General features: G+C 39.2%; 1 protein-coding gene across 2 annotated transcripts in view; it reads left to right on the top strand.

Moving 5' to 3' along the window:
• Positions 1–22,925, top strand: part of velo (veloren) — a 219,342-nt gene that overhangs the window by 133,508 nt on the left and 62,909 nt on the right. For both annotated transcript variants that reach the window (XM_067789032.1, XM_067789031.1), the window contains 3 exons: positions 873–1,409; positions 12,820–15,393; positions 15,470–15,587. In XM_067789032.1, coding sequence (XP_067645133.1) covers positions 900–1,409; positions 12,820–15,393; positions 15,470–15,587 — 3,202 coding nt within the window. In that variant the 5' untranslated portion in view covers positions 873–899. The remainder of the gene's footprint in view (positions 1–872; positions 1,410–12,819; positions 15,394–15,469; positions 15,588–22,925) is intronic.

Genomic DNA, 22,925 nt, shown 5'->3' with positions numbered 1-22,925 from the left:
GTGATGTGAATTAGAGGCTGAACTTCCTTATTCAAGCTTAAATCCAGTTCCGGCTTTACATACAAATACTCCTTTTCGATGTTAGTTCGTTGCAAGCCCTAACCTAACCTAACCAGTAGCGATGCAAGAATAAATTCTTTCTCTAGTCTAGGAGTATTGGAAACGCAATAGTATCGAACCAAAGCGATTCGATGCTCAAAATATCGATAATGAGTTGATAAGACAAATGTGCTGTTCAATAATGCACCCTAAAATGTAGGTCTGTAATGTCCGGTTTTTCAGTGCGAATTGAAACTCCAGTTAACCCTGCCACTTCGGCCGCTTAAACTGAGAAGAGCAGAAAAATATATGTTTGTATGTTATCGAAAAAAGTAGCAAGGTTAAATTATAGAACTTTAACTGGGGTTTCAATTCGCACTGAAAAACCGGGCCTAAATGTGTAAAATATATGTTGCGATAAGGCCAGATTTAGGCTGACGGCAGAGTAAAAGCGAAAAGCATTGCTTTATTACATAAAGATGAAAAGTTATGCAAATAATTTCTTATGGAAATTTGTGAAAGTTGATAATGTATAACACGCTTTGCTTAAAGCTTCGACTTTATGTTAAAAGCATCTCAAACTTCTGATTCGTTCTACATTTACACAAGACCGTACCTTAACTATATTTACATTTAGCTCACCCACTAAAGCGAAGTACTGGAAAACGCGATCTTTGTAAACCAAACAAAGAATGAAAAATTGCAACTCTTATTGTACATATGTATGTCATACGAAATTTGTCCCTAGAGTCAATAAAATATATTCAGTAATTTACTGAAAAGTAGGGGATAATTAATGTTTTTGATAATTTCCATTTCGACACATCTTTCAGCAACTTCTTTTACCGGATGATCAATTAATGCTTAACGAAGGTCAGCAGGTAGTTTATCAGGCTGCGAGTGTACCAGCCCAACAGCAATACCAACAACCATCAGCAGCATCAACCACCCAATATATTGTCGGTGATGAAATATCACAGCAGCAACAACAACAACAGCAGCAAACAGTACAGCATCAGCAACAAGTTATGTATGAACATCATCATCAACAACCGCAGCATTATGTGCATGAACCCCAGCAAATGCAGCAAGATCATCATCAGTTGGCACAACAGACACAGCAACAACAGCAGGCGCAGTTATATTATACAACGGAACAAATATTGCAACCTACAAACTCGTTGGTGCAACAACAGCAACAGGAGATACAACATCAACAACAGCAACAGCAATTACATGTGCAGCAACAGCAATATCAGCAACAACAACAACAAATTGTACATCAGCAGCATTCAATGCAGGCGCCACAACAACCTCAACAAATTGTTTATCGCATGCAGACACAGCAACCACAGCCTCAGCAAACACAAGTGAGTATAAAATTTAACATAACACTGTGCAACAGTAAAAATACCAACTTTCCGAGACCTTTCTCGAGTTGTAGATCTAAACCTTTTTCAAATGTATTTGAAAAAAGGTTGTTTTTGTTGTATTAACGATAAAGACACAACGCGGTAACAAGCCCCATTAAGCTAATAGCCCGGACCATCTCAGAAACATTAAACCTCTTAGGCCAGAGCCTTGTCTGCTAAATATGTTTGTGATACATTCATATTTGCAACAGGACTCCCCTCGCTTAGGTGAGGTTGACAGTTGGGTTGCGGAAGCTCTGAAGATTTAAAGCTTCGAATGTATTTCAGAAATGAGGCAAACGAAATTGAGGAAAGATTACGAATTCAATACTCAGCTCCCGACAAGCTAGCTGATGAAGAAGTGAAATTCAGAAACATGGCCTAGTAACCATCGCCGTTTGTAAACTTTGTAATTTTTCTAATGTCAATAAGAAAAACAATTGTATGAGGTATAAGAGCATGTCTCGCTAATTAAATACAGATAGGAAAGGGCAAATGTAATATCGGCCTTAGTATTTTGCACTGTACTGTATAACAGAATTTTCTCTCATTCTAGAATGTGTAGAAAGCGTGAATATATTCCAAATTTATTATTATTTTATATATTCCAAATCTAAACCAAGTTTAACACTCTTATAATAAACTTTTTTTCGATCTTAATCTATATTTAAAGCAGAAAATGCTGTATAAAATGTATATTTTATGTTATAAAATATTGTAAGGCATTGTCACGCACAAGCAATTTTTGGGGTTTTTAATTGAAAACTCAATTTTCAACATTCTTGTAAAACTTATAAAGTTACTACTCAAATATACATGGGTTTGAGTATAAACGTAGAAAATTGTAAGCTCTTGGTACCACGATAAAAACTCTTAAAAGCTATATATATTAAACAAAGCATGGTGGAATCACCAGGTGAAGTAAATAAAAAAAGACTGAAGATATACGCTATCTGAAACGGTAGTGACGTATTTTCGACGGTCAGAAAAGGGTACAATTTTTACCCGCTTTGAAAAAATAAGAGTAGAAAAATAAATATCTTGCTACGAAAGCCATTACAGAAATTGCTTTCTTCAGCATATCAGTGCCACCTAAACCCAATGCAAAATTTAATACAAAGGACCAGTGCGAGTAAGCATTACTTTTAGGATCGAATAAAAATAAAAAATTCAATTTGGCCTCTTTAACTGACCTCAATTTCAAGTGCAGTTGAAGCTTTCATTGAAAAACAGGATATAAAAGACACATGTGTTATTCATATAAAGTACATATGTACGTCAGTGATTTACAAAAACTAAGGCATAACGTGGCTGAATGTGTTAGTAACACTTCAACCATCGTAGGAGTGCGGGTTCAAATCCCACCCCCGGGAGAAAAGGCTGTGAAGAGAGTTACAAGGTAAAATCGAAACAGCTGTCGCCTTGTCCGTCCTGATGTCACGTTGTTAAAAATTTTCCCAAATTATTAAATGAACTTTTCTGCCTCTGGCGGAACTCAAATGGGTTTCGGGTTCGATGAAAAGTTTTACAGTCGCACTTGGAAGTGATCGTGATAGTCTTAAATGTGTTTCCGTCCCTTAAAATTCATTGACATGTTCATCTGCTTTATTGATTTATCGTTGAGAGTCGGGATTAAAACATATGCTCTTCTAATATATAATAACAAACTTAAGTGTAACATTCCTCTCATCTTAGTGTTATGAACAGGCTCCCCCTGCAGAAGTTGTCAGGATCAGGAGGAAGAAGAGTCGATCTACCGCTTTCTCTGCCGATGCCCGGCGCTACAAAGAAGAAGACTCAGATTTCTGGGCTCACGCTTCTTCAACAGCCTGGTTAACCTAACCTGACCTAACCTAGTGTTCTGATTTTAGGGCCAAACAGCAACAGTGAGTTACAATTTTTTGTATATTTAGAACACCACTCTTTAGGCGAAATTTTTTTCAAAATAAGGTATAATACAAGAATTTTGGGGTTCTTGTAGGAATGAGAAAAACATTCTTCGAAAGTCTTCAGTAGTACTGTGCAGGGGAAGATCCTTGGTTGAATATGACGCGAATGCAATTAGCTTATCATTTCATATCTTTGTTTTTTTTTTATGAAAAAATATGAAAAAAATTACTTTTTGCGAGGGCAGCATTCCAAAACCACAACTTTTTTTCCAAATATTTTTTATTTACGTAAAGCTCTGTTTAATTAGAAAAAAGATAAGCTATCATCGAAGAAAATCGATGCAAAACTACGTAAGTTATAAGCGATCAAATAAAAATACCCAGGTTGCGCAATTTCAACGTATACCTCAAAACGTATGTATGGTATAAAGAAGAGTGAAATATCTAGCAATGCTCTGTTTCTATTTAGTTAAAAGTTCAATTTATGAATGAAATTACCCATATTTTTAACTTTTTTTTTTAAATTTATTTATGTTTGTACTATATTCTAACAATCTTTATCTTAATTTTATTTTACTATGTAGTCGAAATAATTATGTGTTCGACTTTGACGCTTATTCAGTTTAGGATCGGTTTCTCTTATGAGAAACCAGCAGTAATCACCCATCATTGCGACGTCCCAGAATCCTTGATATCGATTTTCAACTAATTTCATTTACTGATGACACCTTTCGCCATGTTCGTCACTTTCGTCGCCAAGATTTGCCGGAAAAAAGCTCAAATGTGAGTGCAGAAAGTGAATTTTTAACGACATATTTACGCCTGGAAAGAAAATATTACTTAGGTAAACAAGTTATAGAATTTTGGGAAATTAATTTTAATAGGCCTTTAATATTTACCCATTTTCGCATAATTATTGATTAAGTCATTCACTATCTGCTCGTAGTTAGGGGTTTTGTGTCTACCGAGAAAAGAAGCAACGACCTTTTCAAAGGATCCCGCTGCTGCCTCAACTGATGAGAGTAGTCCTTTGAATTGATTATTGTTGATCAACTTTTTTATTTGTGGTCCGACAAAAATACCTTCCTTTATCTTGGTTTGAGAAATATCTGGAAAAATTGTTTTCAAATAGTCGAATGCTTCGCCTTCTTTGGCCAAAGCCTTAACAAAGTTTTTAATGAGACCGAGCTTGATGTGTAAGGGTGGAAGTATGATTTTCTCTTTCTTGACAAGAGGGGTGTATTTGATGTTATCCACACCAACGGTAAACTCGACTCTTTCCGGCCAATCCTTTCTGACGTAGTGGTCCTTACGAGCTCGGCTATCCCACTTGCAGAGGAAGCAGCAGTGCTTGGTGTAGCCACTTTGTAGACCGCATAGCATTGAAACGACTTTGAGATCAGAACATATTTTCCAATCATGCTCTTCATATTTAATAAATTTGAGTAGTTTTTGCATTTCCTCGTAGGATTCCTTTGTATTTACTGCATGTGCGATCGGGATAGAAGGCTTTTTATTACCAATATGCAATAATACAGCCTTCAAACTCAGTTTATTGCTGTCTATGAACAATCGCCACTCTTTTGAATCATATATTTGACCAAACTCTTTGAATAAACCAGGAATGTCGTTGCAGTAGCATATACTGTCTTTCTTGGTATAGTGTTTGGAAAATTGTTCGTGACGAGTTCTACAATATATCACCTTAACATCGGATGACACAAATTTAAATTGTTGCATACGGGAAGTGTGGATCTCGGCCTTTTCCTTGGATAGTTCCAAATCTCTTATCCAATCATTAAGTTGTGCTTGTGACAGAACGTTTCTCTCGTTTCCCATGCGAAATTCAGTACTACTTGATTCCCCGCACTCAGATATTACTGTTGACAATGGAACTGGATCCGCAACTGCCGTTGAATGTAGCACTGGTAATGTCACTGTAGGTACGCTGGCATAGGTTACTCTTCTTGATCTTCCAACGCCAAGTACTTTTGTTTGACAAATATAACACTCTATTGAATGGCAAGTAGGTTCTCTCCATATCATTGGTGTATCAAATTTTTTTTGTTGTCCTGATTCCGACTGAATCAATTCTACTCGACACGATGTACACAAGGTGTTCGGTGTCCATGGCTTTTCAGCATTTTTAGGCTCAATGCCAAAATACTTGGAGTATAAAGTTTTGATATGATCTGAGAACACTCGTCGTCGCCTTATTATAGTATATTGGCCACACATGAAACAGAACATATCTGGATCGTTATTACACTCAAATTCTCGAGTCCTTTTACTCATTTTTTTTTTTTTTTAATAAATCACGGTTTTGTAATTTGACTTATGAACTGAACTATCTCCGGCGAGCCTTGCAGATGTTATGAAGTTTAAACGCGCATTAACTCATATTTATACTCGGAACAAGAATAAAATTGAAAAAATTAAATCTTACCTAGACAGAAAGGTTCCTTTTTATACGAAGTCGGGAAAAGAAAATACTACCTGCTTTAGATGTAGGCTTTAAAAATTTTCTGTGTCTAATAATTTTGAAAATCTACCTGCATACTTACCCATAAGTGACGGAAATACATGTTTATAACTACATGCTTACAGCAGGTTTCGAACCCAACCACTCTTCCTTTCGATGCAACCACTCTACCTACTATAAAACAATTCGAGTATTAAAAGTACTATTTGATTTATTTAAATAAAAAGTATTATCATTGCTATGGTGTTATTCGTTTATCCGGATAATATCCCATTTGCACTTTATATCTTTTATATATGTATGTATACATACATTGAAGTTGCACAACCTGGGTATTTTTATTTGATCGCTAATAACTTACGTAGTTTTACATCGATTTTCTTCAGTGATAGCTTATCTTTTTTCTAATTAAACGGAGCTTTATGTAATCTGAAAACACAGTTGTGGTTTGGGAATGCTGCCCTCGCAAAGAGTAATTTTTTTCATATTTTTTCATAAAAAAAAAACAAAAATCTGAAATGATGAGCTAATATCTCGAAAACTATATGGTTGAGCAAAAAACAATGTATGATGCATTTATAGCAAATTTTATCGTCTTTCCGATTCTGTAAACTTATTTGCAATTGCTTGACCCGTTCGTGAGATATACGTAATTAAATGGAGCCATCTTTTTGGTTTTTTCGAATAACGGTAAATTGCAAATATCTCAAAAACGGTACCATAGAATCAAAAATGAACTCGATTTTCGAAATCAGGGGGTGGTTTTACATACGAATTTCATAACGGCGTCTCTGGTAAATTTTGGCCGTCGACCAGTGTAATTTGGGAAAAATTTTAACAACGTGACATCAGGACGGACAAGGCGACAGCTGTTTCGATTATACCTTGTAAATCTCTTCACAGCCCTTTCTCCCGGGAGTGGGATTTGAACCCGCACTCCTACGATGGTTGAAGTGTTACAAACACATTCAGCCACGTCATGCCTTAGTTTTTGTAAATCACTGACATACATATGTACTTTATATGAATAACACATGTGTCTTTTATATCCGGTTTTTCAATGAAAGCTTCAACTGCAGTTGAAATTAAGGTCAGTTAAAGAGGCCAATTGATTTTTTTATTTTTATTCGATCCTAAAAGTAATGTTAACTCGCACTGGTCCTTTGTATTAAATTTTGCATTGGCTTTAGGTGGCACTGATATGCTGAAAAAGGCAATTTCTGTAATGGCTTTCGTAACAAGGTATTTATTTTTTCTACTCTTATTTTTTCAAATCGGGTAAAAATTTTACCCTCTTCTGTCCGTCGAAAATACATCACTACCGTTTCAGATAGCGTACATCTTCTGTCTTTTTTTATTTACTTCACCTGGTGATTCCTCCATGAAGCAGTAGTGAACTTTACAGTTGTCCTTTTTCTGTAGGAACTCTTGCGTCAAACGAAAAAAAAATTGTAACCCGTCGAATTAAATTTGGTAATAGTCTAGTTGAGGGATCGACTGCTAATACGCTACCAAAAATATCAAGTGAGGTGTCAAAAGACGCGTATTAATCTCGAGAACAATAATCCGAAGGCGGAAAAGACAAATTTTATCTCTGTCGGGAGATATTTGCAGTTGAAGTTGGCGATTTCCATGTGGTTGTTCTTGTGTCGTACCCACAAAAAAAATTGTGCATCACCGTGACGGTAGCCACGTTTTGAAATTTAAAAATTTTAAGTACAACAAAAATTAATAACGCATGTATTTCCATTCTAGGAGCACGGAACGAATTGGAGCTTGCAAGTTCCGCTAACCTACAGCGAGTCGCAAACTATTTCGAGTAGTACTAACTGCACCGCTGGCGGGTGTCGAAAAATCGCCCGTACTCGCCGCTTACAGCATACAAAGGACTCTACGTAACAATTGTTGCTAAAATTATTCTTGCTGAAAGCTCTGGTTCTCAACCATCTGTTGTTATACAAAATTCTCTGTTGATATCTGGATATTGCAAAATATTTGGACTAATTAATGCTTCCTTTAAATAGACAAAAGCCTTTTGGCATTCTTCCGTCCAATCAAGGGAAACATTCTTCTTACAAAGTCTAGTTAAAATTCTTAAATGGTCTGCGAAATTTGGTACAAATTTTCGGTAATAATTACAAAATGCAACAAATCGTTTAACTTCGTCAGCTGTTTTGGCAGTTGGATAATTGAACAATTTTGAATTTACTTTGATCTGGTAGAATTCCTTTACTTGTGCACTGATATCCTATATAAGTTACTTCCTGGATAAAAAATAAGCATTTATCAGGATGCAGTTTTAAATTATATTTTCTAAAATTTGAAAATACGTCTCGCAAATTTTTCATGTGATTTTCGGAACAACCTAATACTACCAAATCATCCCCAGCGGGTTAGGAGGCCAGAATATACCCGCGGTAGGTATGCCTGTCGTAAGAGGCTACTAAAATACCCGATTCACGAACTCATCATGGATCTATGGGGTGGGAGGGCGGTATGGCCAAGACGTTCGCATGTGGTCATAACAAATCGTTCCCGAGATGTTCGGGCTTGGTACCGGAACTTACCGGATCTGCATCCGGCAAAGGACCATCAACATCGATAACACCCCCAAGGCCTTTGGGGAGTGTCCTTATCGCTACAGCAACAACAACCAAGTCATCCATATATAAAAATGCTTGTGAAGATTTAAGGCCTGCGAATGCTAAATTCATCATTCTTTGAAATTAATAAGGGGCTACCTTCAATCCATATGGTCTGCTATTTTTCAAGTCTAGTTGTCTGCCGATTAAATCAGCAGGCAGGATCTCAGTAGGCAGAATCTTAGCATGGTAGGATCTTAGCAGGCAGGATCGCCATGTAAAGTAATAACAAAAATAGTCTTGTTGTTTGATCAATGGTCGAATAAATAATATGTATTTTATTCAAAAATAAGTGGGAAGTTTCCACAAACTCTTTACGATATGATTCACGTGGAATTAAAAAGGGTCGAAGCATGGGCCGTTGATAATGGTCTGGGCGTGAATGCAAATAAAACGGAGCTGGCGCTCTTTACGAGAAGATATAAGATACCACCTCTCTCAACTCCAGTGTTTGCAAACACAGTGCTTAAGTTAAGTGAGTCCGCCAACTATCTAGGGCTCACACTTGATAAGAAATTGAACTGGACACAAAACATCACGGAACGTGTCCGTAAGGCCATGGTTGCCCTCTACACATGTAAAGGGGCAATTGGACGGAAATGGGGTATGTCCCCTATGATAGTGCATTAGATATACACGGCCATAGTTAGGCCAATATTACTATACGGGGTGGCGGTATGGTGGCCCGCCCTGAATAAATTCTCGACGGTTTTTTCTCTTCAAAGGTGCAAAGATCTGCACTACTATGCATAAGCGGAGCCATCCGCACAACGCCAACGGAAGCTATGAATGTAATACTCAACCAACTACCCAAAGATATAGTCATAAAATACGGAACGATTGGACATACAAAGATCGTTTCGCCTTCTAGATCACTGCAGCGTATTTGAGGCCGAGCTTGCGGCCATACAAGATGCTGTGGACTTCCTTAGGCAGAAGACAGTCTCTCAGAAGCACATTTATATTTTCTTAGACAGTCAAGCATCACTGAAAGCCCTTGACTCTGTCACAACTAATTCTGAAACTGTAGTAGGCTGTCGCAGATCACTTAACGTGATGGCTGAACATTTTACTCATCTGGTATGGGTTCCGGGACATAAGGGCATACCAAGTAATGAGATGGCGGATGAGCTTGCAAGAAAGGGTAGCTCCCTTCCACTTTCGCCATCATTGAAGAGGTTGGGCATGCCGCTCTCCACCTGCAAGCTCAAGATAAAGGAGGCTCTACTGATGGAAGCGGGAGCCAGGTGCATCATGATAGATGCCACACGGCAAAACTGACATGGCCGGAATGGACTGAGAAGAGATCGCGAGAGCTTCTCACCCTCCGTAAGAGGGATCTTTCCTTAGTTGTAGGTTCTCTCACTGGTCATGTTTGTATTGGACCGCATGCGGAAAGGATTGGCGCTCCATTTAATTATTATTGTAGAAGCTGCGGCAACGAAAAAAAGCCTGAAACTGTAAGGCATCTACTCTATGAATGTCCAGCGTTCGGTGGAAGAAGAAAAAGTTTTATGGGCAAGATGTTTCTCGTAGATCTGACTGATATAGCTGAGGTCAATACACGACACTTAGTTAGCTTCACAAACTCAACGAAGTGGTTTGATTAGGAGAGTAGGAACAAATCCGTGTGGTTTCACAATGGGCCTATAAAGGCCTAAGTATGCCACTCGGATGTGGACGGCAGCCACTTGAACCTAACCTAACCTATTCAAAAATTGGATTCCTATTTATTTTATTCTTTTTGTTTTCTATTCTTAAAATTCTTATGTACTACAATACATATTTACACTAATACTTACTAAATGTACAAAATATATGCATGGGCATATGCCAGCAAATTGTGTAAGTACATACTTACTTCGTGGGAAATGCAACCTAAACATAAAATAATATGGATACAAACAAAAGTGTGTAGTGAGCAAATTAGTCAGCTAAAAACTGAAATAAAAGAAGCCTGAAGTTACAAAGCAAAGTTTTGCAAAGGCATAGTACGAGTAAAAATATACTAAAATAAGTCCAGAGAATCTATATTAACAGGCTTTGCAGTTTCAACCTTTGCTTTTCGTACATTTTTTTCAAAGTTTTTTATCGGTACGGACTGTTCCATTGGGCGCAATGCTGGGAAGTTCGGTATATTCTCTTTTATTCAATTAACAGTTCAAGCGACTTTGCTTTGCAATCCTGCTGTATATCTGATGAAATATAAATGGACCAATTTGGATTAAAATAAAGCAGTCATAATGTGATGCAGACGTTACTTGGGATTCCCCTCGTTTTTTTATTTCTTGGATTCAGTGTCCTTATACGACAATTACAGATTGCCCCTAAGCCTCTAGTATAAATAGTATACCATAAATTGAGTAGCTTTTTGTCAAAATTTTTAAAATTGGTGACACTGGAAAGTATACATTTGCACCGAATGGATTAATACAATACTGGAACAAGATTACATTATTTCATCCGTTTTAACGCAGGTTTAATTATTCATTCTAATTCAGTAAACGTTTTTTAGTATCAAACGTTCGTGGATTTTTGGTGATCCCTGTTTTCCCAATATCAACTGCTATTCGAAAAGACACAAGGCCGAAACCGGTGTGTCTTGAAACCAAATTTGACAAGGGATGACGGAAAATTGTTCCAATATATGTACGTCAACTGCTATTTTCTTTCGTTAGAATCTTTTAGCTTTTTAAGGTGTGAGGTGGGTTTTGTCGAAGGCTGAGGTAGCACTCAGTCAATACAGGGTCGAGTAGGGTCCCATAAACCCCACTTAATATGAACACAGTATATATATGCTAATGACGAATGCACACACACACATGGCTTGAAGAATATGTATGGCAGCAGCTTTCCGTACGAAAGCAGTGGTTGGAGAGAGATAGCCTGACGTAACAGTGCACGACCGACGGAGTAGGTAAGGATGAACGGGGTCGGACGTTTTCCCCACCACGTAGATGGTAGGGGATCAGCCAATAGCAGCGGCGAATCAGCACAGCAACAGCCGAACGGTGGTAGCAACTGCGGGCGTGGCGACGGCAACAATTGAGCGACGGAGCGCGTACCAGTGGCGTAGCCGGGCTGGGGGGAAGTGCACACTGGCGGCACAACGGTTACCCCCTTTTAGCTGGTGGATCAGTCTACGGCCGGAGCCGGGGCGGAGGGAAAAGGGTCGGCTGGCCATAAGGCGGCGAGCCCCCCTCCCCTTGGCTTAGCGTGGGCACGTACGAGATAACCTTGAAGGCGCGATCCGTTGCCCCCGCAAGCGGAGGGTGGCCCGTTCCATGACGGCGACCCTTTCCACTACGGTGGTAAGATTGGATCATTCCCTGGTTAGTTAGTGCTGACTCGCTAGCTGGACACCACCGCCTTCATGCCTGCCCGACCGGCGGCGAACCCCAACGACTAACTGATTAGCTAATTTTATCATAATGCCGGTGGTTGTCGACCTTTTCGCTAAATTTCGAACTGATATGGAAAATTTTCCATGCATTTAGGTCCCTATTTTGATTCACCCCCTTTATCCTCGAAACAATTTTTTTCCTTTTTTGTAAATACCTTAAGTCTTTCGGACTGTTGTTGTGGCGATAAGGCCCGACCATCTCGGAACGATTTAGTATGACCACATGAAATCTTTTAGGCCATATCGTCCTCCCATCCCCTAGATTCATGAGGAGCTTTGGACCGCCTGAGCCTCGGCTGTTAAAGAAACAGGAATCGGCATGGGTAGGTGAGGTTGATAATTAGGCTGGACAAGCTATAAATTGCGCTGGCAATCCCTTGAAAGGGTTGCCCTACACAACTCCTTGAACCAATTTGGTATTTTAGTCGCCGTTTACGACAGGCATAACTGCAGCGGGTATATTCTAAGCCCCCGCTGGTGTAAGTCTTTCGGACTGTAATAATACATTATTACTTACCACTTCTTCTTGTGCAATTTTATTTTTACTAAGGTAACTATACACTTTGGTTTCTTGCTCTTGTTCTCCAATCCGCGATACAGCGAAAATCATTAAAGCTCTATTGGCGAAGAAGCTAATAAAACAACCAGAATAGATCAAACTCTTAACAGTATTTTACCCATAATGATCCGGCGCATTCACTTCTGGAAATAATTAAAAGTGGGCACTTTCTTTTCGGAACACTACTTACTAAAGGTTTCTTTTTTTTGAAACTAACGTGTTTTGAATAACTCGAAAACAAGTTTTGGGAAAATTCGAATAAACTAACACCAATGGTTCTTAATTTAAAAACCTGTTGCTTAAAAGCTGCGTACTTCCCATCTTTGTTATAAAATAAAACTTGCTCGTTGTCTATTAATTTAATTACGTTTTTGTATTCACCTTTTACTCTAGATGCTTAACAACGCGCACGTAATATTGCAACAATCCTCGGGACAGCAGGTGCTTATTCAATCTCCACAACATCCAGATATTATTATGCGTCAACAGATGCCGCAACAGCGTATTATATACAATACAAATCGTGTATTGTATACACCGCAGCAGCAGCAGCAACCTCAGACTCAAAGTGTTCTCCAACAATCGCCAACAACTCACCAACAGCAACAGCAGCAGCAGCACCAACAGCAACCACAACAACCTCCACAACAGCAGAATATACAATTACAAGCCACAACTAATCCAACTGGCACTCCAATGAATGCCCGACTTGTTCAAACGAGAGTAGCTGCATCTCCACAAGAACCTGCGCATCACCAACAAGCACCTACTCAACAAAGTGTAGTATTTCATCCAATTCAATCAACTACAGCTCAAAACCCTCCACAGCTTAAACCTCAACTGCAACAACAGCCCCAAATACAAATGCAACAGCAAGTTCAACAGCATTTGGCGGCAAACACAATGGGTGGAGGAGTCAGCGGAGGGGGAATTATGCGTGGTGCTATGCGTAACAAATCGCCACGCGGAGGACCTGCTCTTGGAGGTACTCATACATTAATTGCGCGTCTACCAGGGTCGGCCGTTGGACGGCCTGTACGTCCGTCAATAACAACTGCAGTCCAACCACAACACCACCAAGCAGCCCGTGCGACTCGTCCCAGAGGGGGTGTGGGTTGTACTCGTACACGCGGGGCAGCACGGGGTAGTCGCGGTGCCGCTGCTGTGGCTGCAAGAAACACTCAGGTACCCGTTACAATAGGGCAAAACCAACAGTCTCAACAGTTGCCACCACAGCAGTCAACACCATCACAACAACTTCTACAGAGTGCAATGGTGCAGGGTAAAAGTATAACGATTGTGAATCCACAGGGCCAAGTGAGACAAATCTACCGAGTCGGTGACACACACCAACAACAATTACAACTAGTAGCTGGATCATCGCAGCAACAACAACGTACCACGCACCTGGTAGGGACACGTTTTCGTACTCCAGTAATGGCTTCTACTGGTAGTGGTGCAGTTAACAGTAGTACTACGAGTGCTGGTTGTAGCGGTGGTAACTACGAACTAGATTTGGAGGATAGTATTCAAGCAGTCGTAGTTAAAAAAGATCAACAAAAACCACCTATATCTACGGCTAATATAACAAATCCTGTGGGCACAACTCTGACCAGTTATTACGCAAAAGAGGAGGACGATACACGTTTAGTTCGCACACAAAATGGTGCTTGCATAACATTGGCGGAGTATCGCAAGAGACATCCTCCAACGACTGGCTCTCCCACCACGACAACCGCCACTATTTTGCAAATGAAAACACCATTACGAGCTGGCGCCACACAGCCAACGAATAAAATGTTAAATACACATGTTAGTGGGAATTCCGGTATGGTGCCAGTAGCACGCGTTGCACCACAACAAGTTCAACCACCGCAGCAACCTCAAATTCCTATAACAACTACAACTTCATCATCGGCGGTACATCGTACGTCCCATAACAATTATGAAATTCACACTCAACATGTCATGCAGAATAGAAACAATACTCAGATGGCAGAAAAAGATCGAAATAGTGCAAAAATGTTAGTAATATTAGTGTCAGGTGAGCAAAGGCTTATAACATTCACTTTGCCCCGTGAGTCCTGCACAGTTCAAGATCTTCTTGAGCAAGTTGGTGTGCCATTTGATAGTTCGACAACAATACAATGTGTGGAAAATCCTGGTGCCAATATAGATTTTGTTGTCACAGTCGGCTTTTCAGTTCAAGAATCAGCTAGTGAATTAATATCACGGGCAGAGCAAACCTTGCAATTGAATAGACAGCAGGATCCATCAAGTTGCAATAACTTAACTGCAGCAAATGCTCCTTCAATTAGCAGTGGTAGCGCAAATACAAATGTTTCGCAGGCAACTTCAACAGGTGGCAATTTTGGTAACTTAGCTAATAGTACAGCTCAAAGCTCTAATCCTCAATGCCCCAACACTGTTGTTACTGAACCTACTAATAAAGATGGCACTGCCACTTCAAGTGGGGTAAATATTAAAGCTCCCCCATCAACAGCTACAACGGAAGAAGTGCCTAGAAAAATTATACAAGGGTTTTTAGCCGTATGTCAAAGTTGTGGATTTAGCGGTTATGATCATGCTAAATGCGAACGCTGCAAACGAGTTTTTCTTGAGGCACCGAAGCGTGTGCCATGTGTTAAGAGTTTAGCCCATAGCAACTCCTCAACAACAAGTGAAGCAACTTTGCCAAAGGTCGTTGGCAGCAATGAGATTACGTCCAGTGAAAAACGACGTGCTAGTGATATGTTGGCCCGAGCTCAAGCGAAGAATGCTCTTAGCTCCTTTAGTACCAGCGGTCCTGGTGGAGGTACTTTGTCACGTGGTCGTGGTGGCATGGCAGGGGCTACGCGAGGACGTACACGCAGTGCCCGTCGAAACGCTGAAATTGAGCCAGTAATTCTTACATTAAGCAGTGATGAAGATGATGAGGACGAGTCGTCTAATAAGGCACCAGGATCGGTAAGTTTCATTTGGAAAATTTTGTTTTAACAAAGAAGGCAGATACTAACGTAACTGTTTTTATTTAAATATATAGTTGCCATCAAATTCTAGTACCGGAAATACTTCAATTTCTAAGACAGAAGTTCAAGTTCACGTACCACTAAGTTTTGAGACTTCAATCCCAGACGTCGATGAAAATATTGTTTATACAGGTGAGATTTTTTATAACCATGGATATAAATATTAAATTTAGTGAAGATTTTTTTAAAAAATGGACAACATTGGAAGAAATGTAATACCATGGCGTCTAGCCATATCTGTAGGTTTTTTGACCCACATCCGCCAGATGAGCGTTGTCGAGCCGCCGCCATCTGACCGATTCGTATCGAATGCGATCGGCGTAAACCCCTGCACCACTACAAGTTGACTGACTTCGAAAATACAAAGATATCTGAAGAAATCTGTGCCAGGGTCTAAATAGCTATAGTATCAATAGAGTCCGCTCGATGGCCCCCAGCGGGTTAGGGGATCAGAATATACGCGCGGTAGATATGCCTGTCGTACGAGGCGACTAAAATACCAGATTCAAGGGGCTGTGTAGCGCAACCCTGCAGGTTGCCAGCGCAAAATACATCTCCTCCAAACCCAATTGTCTACCTCACCTATCCGCGGCGAATCCTGCTTAACTAACAGACGAGACTGCCGACCCCCTCATGGAACTTGGGGTGGCGAGAGAGGGATGGCCTGAAGGTTTAATGTGGCCATATAAATCGTTCCCGAGATCGTCGGGCTAGCACCTTAATGTTGCTGTGGTACCGGAGCGTACCTGATCTGTATCCGGCAAAGGACCATCACATCGATAACACTCCCCAAAGCCTTCGGGGAGCAACCTTCTCGATACAACAACAACAAGTCCGCTCGTTGTGGCTTTTGTGATTTTATTTTTAATTTTGCTGCAAGCTGTAGAGAAAAATTTCGAAATTAATACCCATATTCTGGCGGTCGTTAACTGACAATTGGTTGAAAGTTTCCTTAGTGGGCCACCCGAAATTTTTTAGATCTCCATTTTTGTTGCGAATACGCTACTTTGACGCCTTTTTTCCAAACAATGTCGGTCGAAAAAATGTGCTTCTGCTAATATCACCAAAGTTTTTGTTGTATTTTTTTGCAAAAATTTATAACTTCCGCTAGGTTTGTTCGATTTTAAAAATTCAAATGGCCATCGATAGAGATTTAATCATTCTTTAAGCTTATATTTTTATATTTATGTATTATTATATTTAATATGTTTCATAAAAATTTGTTTATGCAAGATAATGCAAAAAGAAGTGTTCGGCATCGAACTTTTCGAAAGAAAAAAAATTTCAATAATTTATTTAAGATCGGCTTTACTTGACCATTAAACGCTTTAGTGCAAGTCAAAAGACTCCACTATTACAGCCCGAAGTTTCGCTAACCTCATAGCTTCCTCAGGGGCGAACTGCATTTATTTATAATTTTAATCCATTACAAACAACAACATCAAAAACATATAAAAAGAAAACACTTTAAATTATACAAATTTACAGAGCTGCTCAACCGCTATGCACTTATGTCACTTTTGTTTCTGTTTTCCCCTGAAGAATAGGCACAGATACAAATTCACACTTTGAATATGTGGCCCGGCCTATGGAAAGGTGGCTTATTACTCAAAAAAGAAATTGCGAGAAACAGCTGTTAGAGATAAACAATGCATTTCTTCAGCTTCTTAGTAGTTTTCTTTTTTTTTTAGTCATAAGCCACCTTTTCATAGGCCGGGTCACATATAAACAAAATTTTCATAGCACTCCCATATGCCTTCACATATAAATGCGATTCATATGAAAGGGCCTGAATTTCATATGAAAGTGCAAAGAAAAAGCATTTCCATAGGAAGCCAAGGCACTTCGGTATGATTATTGTGAATTCATACAAGTGACGAATGGTTCAAAAAAAAAACGTTCACAATAGTAAATAGCCTCCAGCACCTGTTCGATTACTTAAATCATTTGCTCAGTAGAGTTTTTCAAAGGTTTTTGTAGACGACTGGTTGTTGTTGTAGCAGGGCTTCACCCCGTCCAATAGGTGCGGCCGATCACAAATTGGCATAATGTCCTCTAACGGGAGTCTAAGGAAACTTGCAGTTTCAACAGGAGTAGACCATAGTGAGAAGGGTGTTAGAGGCGTTGGTTCCACACAGACCTGTTAAATTTGAATTAGTATTTGTAATCAATTAATTAGATGCCTATTTTAATGGGCAATGATTATTTCAATTGGTTTCCGAAAAAAAAGCAATTACTAATTGATTACCATTAGAAAAAAATCAAAAAAAAAAATTATTATTTTTCCGATCATTTTTGATTTTTTTGATTTTTTTATAATTTTTTTTTATTATTTTTGATTATTTTTCCGCTTTGTTGAAAGAAAAATTCTCGTTTGTTGCATGCACGGGATAATTTCTACATACAAGTACATTTTAGGATGCAATAGTAAATCCTATGCGCTTATCGAGGCGAATATATACATGCAATATATAGGGCGAATGGTATATGAGCGTTGATCTAAACATATTCTGCGGTAAGTATACACAAATGTGCATATCTTACTACACTCATTATATGAAATAATGTGGGATCGAAAATGGCGGTTTTTTTAATTGCCCAGACAATATATAAAAAAATTTTGGATTCATAGGTTGGCGTCCAAAAACTTTCATTTAGCAACGATCCTTTATGGTTTCTTCCTTAAGTCTAGCCAATTTTGTTATATCCAAAATAAATATAACCACTATTTTGGATTACGTTATGGCTATACACTGATTATTTTGTACATACAAGTACATTGGTGGATGTAACGGTATATGTTATTGTTGTTGTAGCAATGTTTCGCCCCACCTAATAGCTGCGACCGATGAAAAATTGTCATCAATATCCTCTAATGGGAGTCCAAGGAAACTTGCTGTTTCGACAGGGGTGGACCATAATGAAAGGGGTGTTAGTGGCGTTGGTTCCACATTACAATTAAAGAGATGGTTGGTGTCATGTGGGGACACATTGCAAGCGGGGCATACATTTTGTATGTCGGGGTTGATTCTGGATATGTAAGAGTTTAACCTGTTACAGTATCCAGAACGAAGTTGAGCCAGAGTGACTCGCGTTTCCCTGGGGAGTATGCGTTCCTCTGCCGCAAGTTTTGGGTACTGTTCCCCGAGTACTGGATTCACCGGGCAATTCCCGGCATAAAGGTCCGACGCCTGTTTGTGGAGTTCACCAAGGACCTGCTTGTGTTTTTTTTGCTTCATACAGCTGAGTTCTAAGCTGCGGTATTTCCTCAAAATGCTTACGGAGATGACTCCTTAAGGTCCTAGGCGGTGCTGGCTCATCAATCAGATGTCTATTGCGATGCCCAGGTTTCTGGGTATTCAACAGGAACTGTTTGGTTAGCATCTCGTTTCTCTCCCTGATGGGGAGTATTCTCGCCTCATTATGTAGATGGTGTTCTGGATGGTGGCGGTTCTGAGCGCAGTATTTTGGCAGGCCTGTAGCTTCTTCTAGTGGGTAGTTTTTAGGCTTGGCGACCATATAAGGGACGCGTAGCACGCAAACGGCTTGCCAATTGCTTTGTATGTGGTAATGAGCGTTTCTTTGTCTTTTCCCCAAGTACTGTCAGCAAGGGATTTGAGGATTTTATTACGGCTCTGGATTTACGGTACAATTGCGGCTGCATGCTCACCAAAATGTAGATCCTGATCAAACGTCACACCCAAGATTTTGGGGTGTCGCACAGTCGGTAGCGTAGTCCCATCTGCGTGGATGTTCAAAATGGTCGACATTTGGGACGTCCATGTTGTAAATAAGGTCGCGAAGGATGTAGTCGGTGATAATGCCAGGTTTCGCGAGGCGAAAAAACTAAAGATATCAGGGAGGTCGCCGTTTATTCTATTGCAAAGCTCATCGATCTGTGGGCCTGGGCCTGTGGCCATTATTGTGCAGTCATCGGTGTAGGAAACGATAGTAACTCCTTCTAGTGGCGAAGGTAGCTTAGATATGTAGAAATTAAACAAAAGTGGGGATAGGACACCACCCTGAGGCACCACTTGTTTAATTCTTCTTGGTTTATATGTTTCTTTTCTAAATTGCACCGATGCCTGCCGACCACCCAGATAATTTGCGGTCCACCTTTTTTTAAGACATGCATGAAGGGTAGACCCTTCCAGGTCTTGCAGTAGCGTGCCATGGTTTACCGTATCAAAAGCTAAAGTGGATGATTGGCCCTTGTTTATAGACAGTACAAAGCATAGTTTAAAAGCAGCATTACTCCATAAAGAATATTCGTTACCGTCAATACCAGTGGCACATTCTGAGAATACTAAAGAAACTTATTTAAGCATATCCAATTTACTTGAGCTCATTCAATATAAAAAATTTAATTAGAAATTTTGTGCGGACTTAAAGGTAAGCAGTTTCGGTGGTACGATTTAAAATATATAGTATATGAAATACATCCGAGGTTGTAGTTATAATTCTCGGACTTCAAGGAGGTTTCACTAAATATTGCTGTTTTCTCTGTCTTTGGAACAGCCGTGCTAGAGAAACCCATTATATTCAGGAAAACTGGCCACCAAGAGCTGAGTACGAACCAGGTGCCTTCAATATCGCAAACCCGCCTTTAGTAAATCACGAACGAGTTATTTTGCCAGCACTTCACATCAAATTAGGATTAGTGAAAAATTGTGTAAAGGCTTTAAATAAGGACGCGTCATCCTTCCAGTATCTAACGAAATTTTTCCCTAAAATAACTCAATCCAAATTAAAAGAAGGTATATTTGTTGGTCCGCAATTTAGAAATTTGCTGAAAGACGAAAATTTTGCGAATCATTTATCATCAGTAGAAGCAGCGTCTTGGGACAGCTTTAAGCAAGTCGTTAGTGGATTTCTTGGCAACAACAAAGATCCCAAGTATAGAGAGATGCTCAAAGCCTTGTTGAAAAACTACAGCGCTATGAAATGCAATATGTCCCTCAAAATGCATTTTTTGCATTCACATTTGGGTAATTTTCCCGCAAACCTAGGTGCTGAAAGTGATGAACAGGGAAGACCTGATGATTTTTGAAAAGCGTTACCAAGGTTTTTGGAATGAAGAAATGATGAGCGATTATTGCTGGACAATAATACGGGAGACAAACCCAGAAAATTATAAACGGGTAGTTAAAAGTACCCACGTCCCTCGCTATTAACCACCACGGTAAAATCGCTCAATTTGACTTTTTTTTAGATATAGATATGTATGTATTTAATGTTGTTGTCGTTGTTGTTTTTAACTGAATTGCTGATTTATACTCATATTACTCAATTGAATACAGTTTAACGTGCAAACATATGTCTATAATAAAGCGTTATAAATAATAAAAATTGTCTCTATAAAAAATTGTAGGATAGACGCTTGCAAGTTAACGGGGATATAGTCTCAACGGCACGTCTGATTGTTGTACTGGTATGCTTAAAATTTTCGTAATTAAATTACCTGCAACAAAGGAGGGCTAACTTTTTTCGTCAATAGAATTTTTCCGATTTTAAAGTGGTTAAATCTGAAATTTTGTAAAAAAAAGCTTTCGATAGGTCTAGCGCAACGACTACTGTTCTATGGTGGGGGTTTAGATTTAAACCGCAATTTATCTTGGTGCTAATGGCATTTAGCGCGGTGGTGGTGCTATGGAGTTTTCTGAAGCCATGCTGATGACAGGCTACCTGCAAATTTGCTTTGAAGTAGGGGGGCAAAACGGCTTCAAGCGTCTTGGCTACTGGCGATAGGAGAGATATCGGGCGACTTGACTCTCCTATGTTAGCTGGTTTCCCAGGCGGGACCACCTTGGCCATTTTCCATTTTTCGGGTAAGACAAAGGTGGAGAGAGACAGGTTGAAGACATGTGCTAAATATTTGAAACCTTCTTTCCCTAGGCTTTTAAGCATCGGCATGGCTATGCCGTCTGGGCCCACTGCTGTAACGGTATATCGTGAGCGCTTATCTAGGCATATGGGTACATACATACCCACCTACAAATTATCGTGTCTATAGATGTATCCCACGAATGCCTTGCGGGGTAGTGCGTATTTTTTTACGACAAAACAATATGCTTAAACAATATGTATGAGTAATACTACTTAGGTTGATAGCTTCACTTCCAACTGGAGCGGTCCTCTAAGTTGTCATTCATCATCATGATCAGTTGTCTAACTAAAAAAGTCCGTCCGTCCGTCCGTCCGTTCGTCCGTTAACACGATAACTTGAGTAAATTTTGAGGTATCTTGATGAAATTTGGTATGTAGGTTCCTGGACACTCATCTCAGATCGCTATTTAAAATGAACGAAATCGGACTATAACCACGCCAACTTTTTCGATATCGAAAATTTCGAAAAACACAAAAAGTGCGATAATTCATTACCAAAGACGGATAAAGCGATGAGACTTGGTAGGTGAGTTGAACTTATGACGCAGAATAGAAATTTAGTAAAATTTTGGACAATGGGCGTGGCACCGCCCACTTTTAAAAGAAGGTAATTTAAAAGTTTTGCAAGCTGTAATTTGGCAGTCGTTGAAGATATCATGATGAAATTTGGCAGGAACGTTACGCCTATTACTATATGTATGCTTAATAAAAATTAGCAAAATCGGAGAACTTAAAAAAAAAAATTTATTTAAAGTCAAATTTTAACAAAATATTTAATATCTACAGTATACAAGTAAATTATGTCAACATTCAACTCCAGTAATGATATGGTGTAACAAAATACAAAAATTATTTTATCATTATTATTGTTATAATATATTTTTTCTTAATTGAAAAAATTTTAAATTAGAATAGAAGAAAGAAAAAATTTAGACAACTGCCAAAGCTCGTTGTATAGATCCATTTCGGGAACTGCTAAATTCCTTCATCGGCAACGTTTAGGCGCCGCTGCTATAACCATTCAGCCATCACAGCGGCGCCTAAACGTTGCCGATGAAGGAATTTAGCAGTTCCCGAAATGGATCTATACAACGGGCTTTGGCAGTTGTCTAAATTTTTTCTTTCTTCTATTCTAATTTAAAATTTTTTCAATTAAGAAAAAATATATTATAACAATAATAATGATAAAATAATTATTGTTAGGCCTTGAGCTCGATATTAACTCGCGATATTACAAATCAGTAGGCCGATATAACAACAAAAATTGAAAATACAAAAATAAAAGAAAATTTCAAAATGGGCGTGGCTCCGCCCTTTTTCATTTAATTTGTCCAGGATACTTTTAATGCCATAAGTCGAGCAAAAATTTACCAATCCTTGTGAAATTTGGTAGGCTTAGATTCTAGGGCAATAACTGTTTTCTGTGAAAAAGGGCGGAATCGGTTGAAGCCACGCCCAGTTTTTGTACAAAGTCGACCGTCTGTCCTTCCGCTCGGCCGTTAACACGATAACTTGAGCAAAAATCGATTATCTTTACTAAACTTAGTTCACGTACTTATCTGAACTCACTTTGTATTGGTATAA

The sequence above is a fragment of the Eurosta solidaginis genome, chromosome 5 (genome assembly GCF_040869045.1).
Source record: "Eurosta solidaginis isolate ZX-2024a chromosome 5, ASM4086904v1, whole genome shotgun sequence".
Classification (NCBI taxonomy): Eukaryota; Metazoa; Arthropoda; class Insecta; order Diptera; family Tephritidae; genus Eurosta; species Eurosta solidaginis.
This window is presented reverse-complemented; position numbering and strand designations above follow the sequence as displayed.